Source organism: Eimeria mitis, genomic scaffold (genome assembly GCF_000499745.2).
Source record: "Eimeria mitis Houghton genomic scaffold, Emh_scaff66, whole genome shotgun sequence".
NCBI lineage: Eukaryota > Apicomplexa > Conoidasida > Eucoccidiorida > Eimeriidae > Eimeria > Eimeria mitis.
In genome coordinates, this window is record NW_013574738.1 from 5149 (window position 1) to 6789 (window position 1641).

At 27.8% G+C, this 1641-nt stretch overlaps 1 protein-coding gene across 1 annotated transcript in view; it reads left to right on the top strand.

Annotated features, from left to right (window-relative positions):
- EMH_0059910 (sterol O-acyltransferase, putative) overlaps positions 1-1641 on the top strand; it is a gene marked incomplete at both ends in the record, with an annotated part of 5342 nt that overhangs the window by 1183 nt on the left and 2518 nt on the right. The window contains 3 exons of the mRNA XM_013501263.1: positions 539-576; positions 828-950; positions 1373-1430. Coding sequence (XP_013356717.1) covers positions 539-576; positions 828-950; positions 1373-1430 — 219 coding nt within the window. The remainder of the gene's footprint in view (positions 1-538; positions 577-827; positions 951-1372; positions 1431-1641) is intronic.

The following is a 1641-nucleotide window of genomic DNA, read 5'->3' on the forward strand; positions in this document are numbered from 1 at the left end:
TTTTCTGGTGTGTATTTAATATAGCACCACAACCAACAGACTTCGTTGCTGCTTATATAAACTTTTTATTTCTTTTGCTTGTCTTTTTGTTTTTTTTGTTTTTTTTTGTTTTTTATTTTATCTTACTACCCTAAACCCCAAATAAAATAAATAAATTTATTTATTTATTTTAGTTGGCGTTTGGTTATACATGCATGGTTTCATTGATGTGTGTGTTGATGCTTGTATTGTTCATTTGTATTTTCTTTTTATTTGTTGTTGTTTATTTTTATTTATTTTTTCGTTTTTATTTGTTTGTATTTGTGTTTTTGTTTGTTGCGGGTTTCGGTATTTCATATTTATGTTAATTTGTTTGTTGTGTGCTGCTTATTTGCGCATATATAATATATTTGTTTCTGATTGTTTTTTATTTATTTCTTGTTTATTTATATTTATTTATTTATTGTTCATTTATATTTATTTATTTGTATTGTTTATTTATATTTATTTATTTGCTTTTAATTGTTTATTTGTATTTATTTTCTGTTTTTTGTTGCAGATGTTTATGTGGTTCAAGCTAACCGTTTGGTCGCTGACGTGAGTAAAGAGAAGAAAGAGAAGATATATAAAAACAAAATATTTTATATTTAATATTATTTATATATTTTCTTTTTTATTTCAATAAATTTGTTATATAAAGTTGTTTTTTTGGATCCATTTTTTTTTATAAGCTGCAACTGCGTTGTGTTGGGGTGTCTGTACACCGTGTTGTGTGTATTAAGTAACCATTTTTTTGATTATATTTTTAAATATTAAATATATTTTTAGTTATTGTTTTATATATTCAGGGCCTTTGTTCTCCATCTCTTGTTTATGAAAAAATATATCAGCAGAAGGACCCTCTTCGTTCTGCAGCACCTCACGCAGTTCACCGGCATAGCCTACGCCGTCGGCCATTGCCTTTACAACAAGTAACAAATAAATAAATAATAATTTAAATAAATTTATTTATATCTTTTATTTATATTAAATAAATAAATAAATGAATAGTTTATTTGTGTTGCTGAATAAAACATTCGGGTGTACAGACACCTGAACCCCCCATGCAGCGCTCTTTGTTAATCTTTCTGTACCCCCCCCAGCAGATATATTTGAATTAACTTTTTTAATTATTTTTGTTTATTTTTTTGTCTTTTTTGATGCTCTGTGGCCGTTTCTTCAATTCAATTTAATCTCTTTTTGGGTTTATTGTGCTGGTTATTTGCCTCTGCTGATGATGTGTTCCCCTTCTTTGTTTTTATTGCTTATATGTTTGTTTTTCTGTTGTATTTTTCTTTATTTATAAACAAGTTTAATATTTTTATCGACTTGTGGTGTCTGTGTGTCGCTACAGATGGCCAATTATTCCCGCAGCATTTGTGCAGGTGGCAGCAGTTTGTAACTTTATGAAGGTAAAACCCTTAATTTATTTAAATACACAAAAAACACAACTCTTCTGCTGCTGCTGCAGCAGCAGCATCTCTATCCGTCTCTTTTGCCCCCTGTGCATAGTTTCTCTTCTCTGCTGGTTTGTCTTCTCTGAGCCTTTTCCGTCCTCTATATATATATATATATATATATATATATATATATATATATATATATATATATATATATATATAT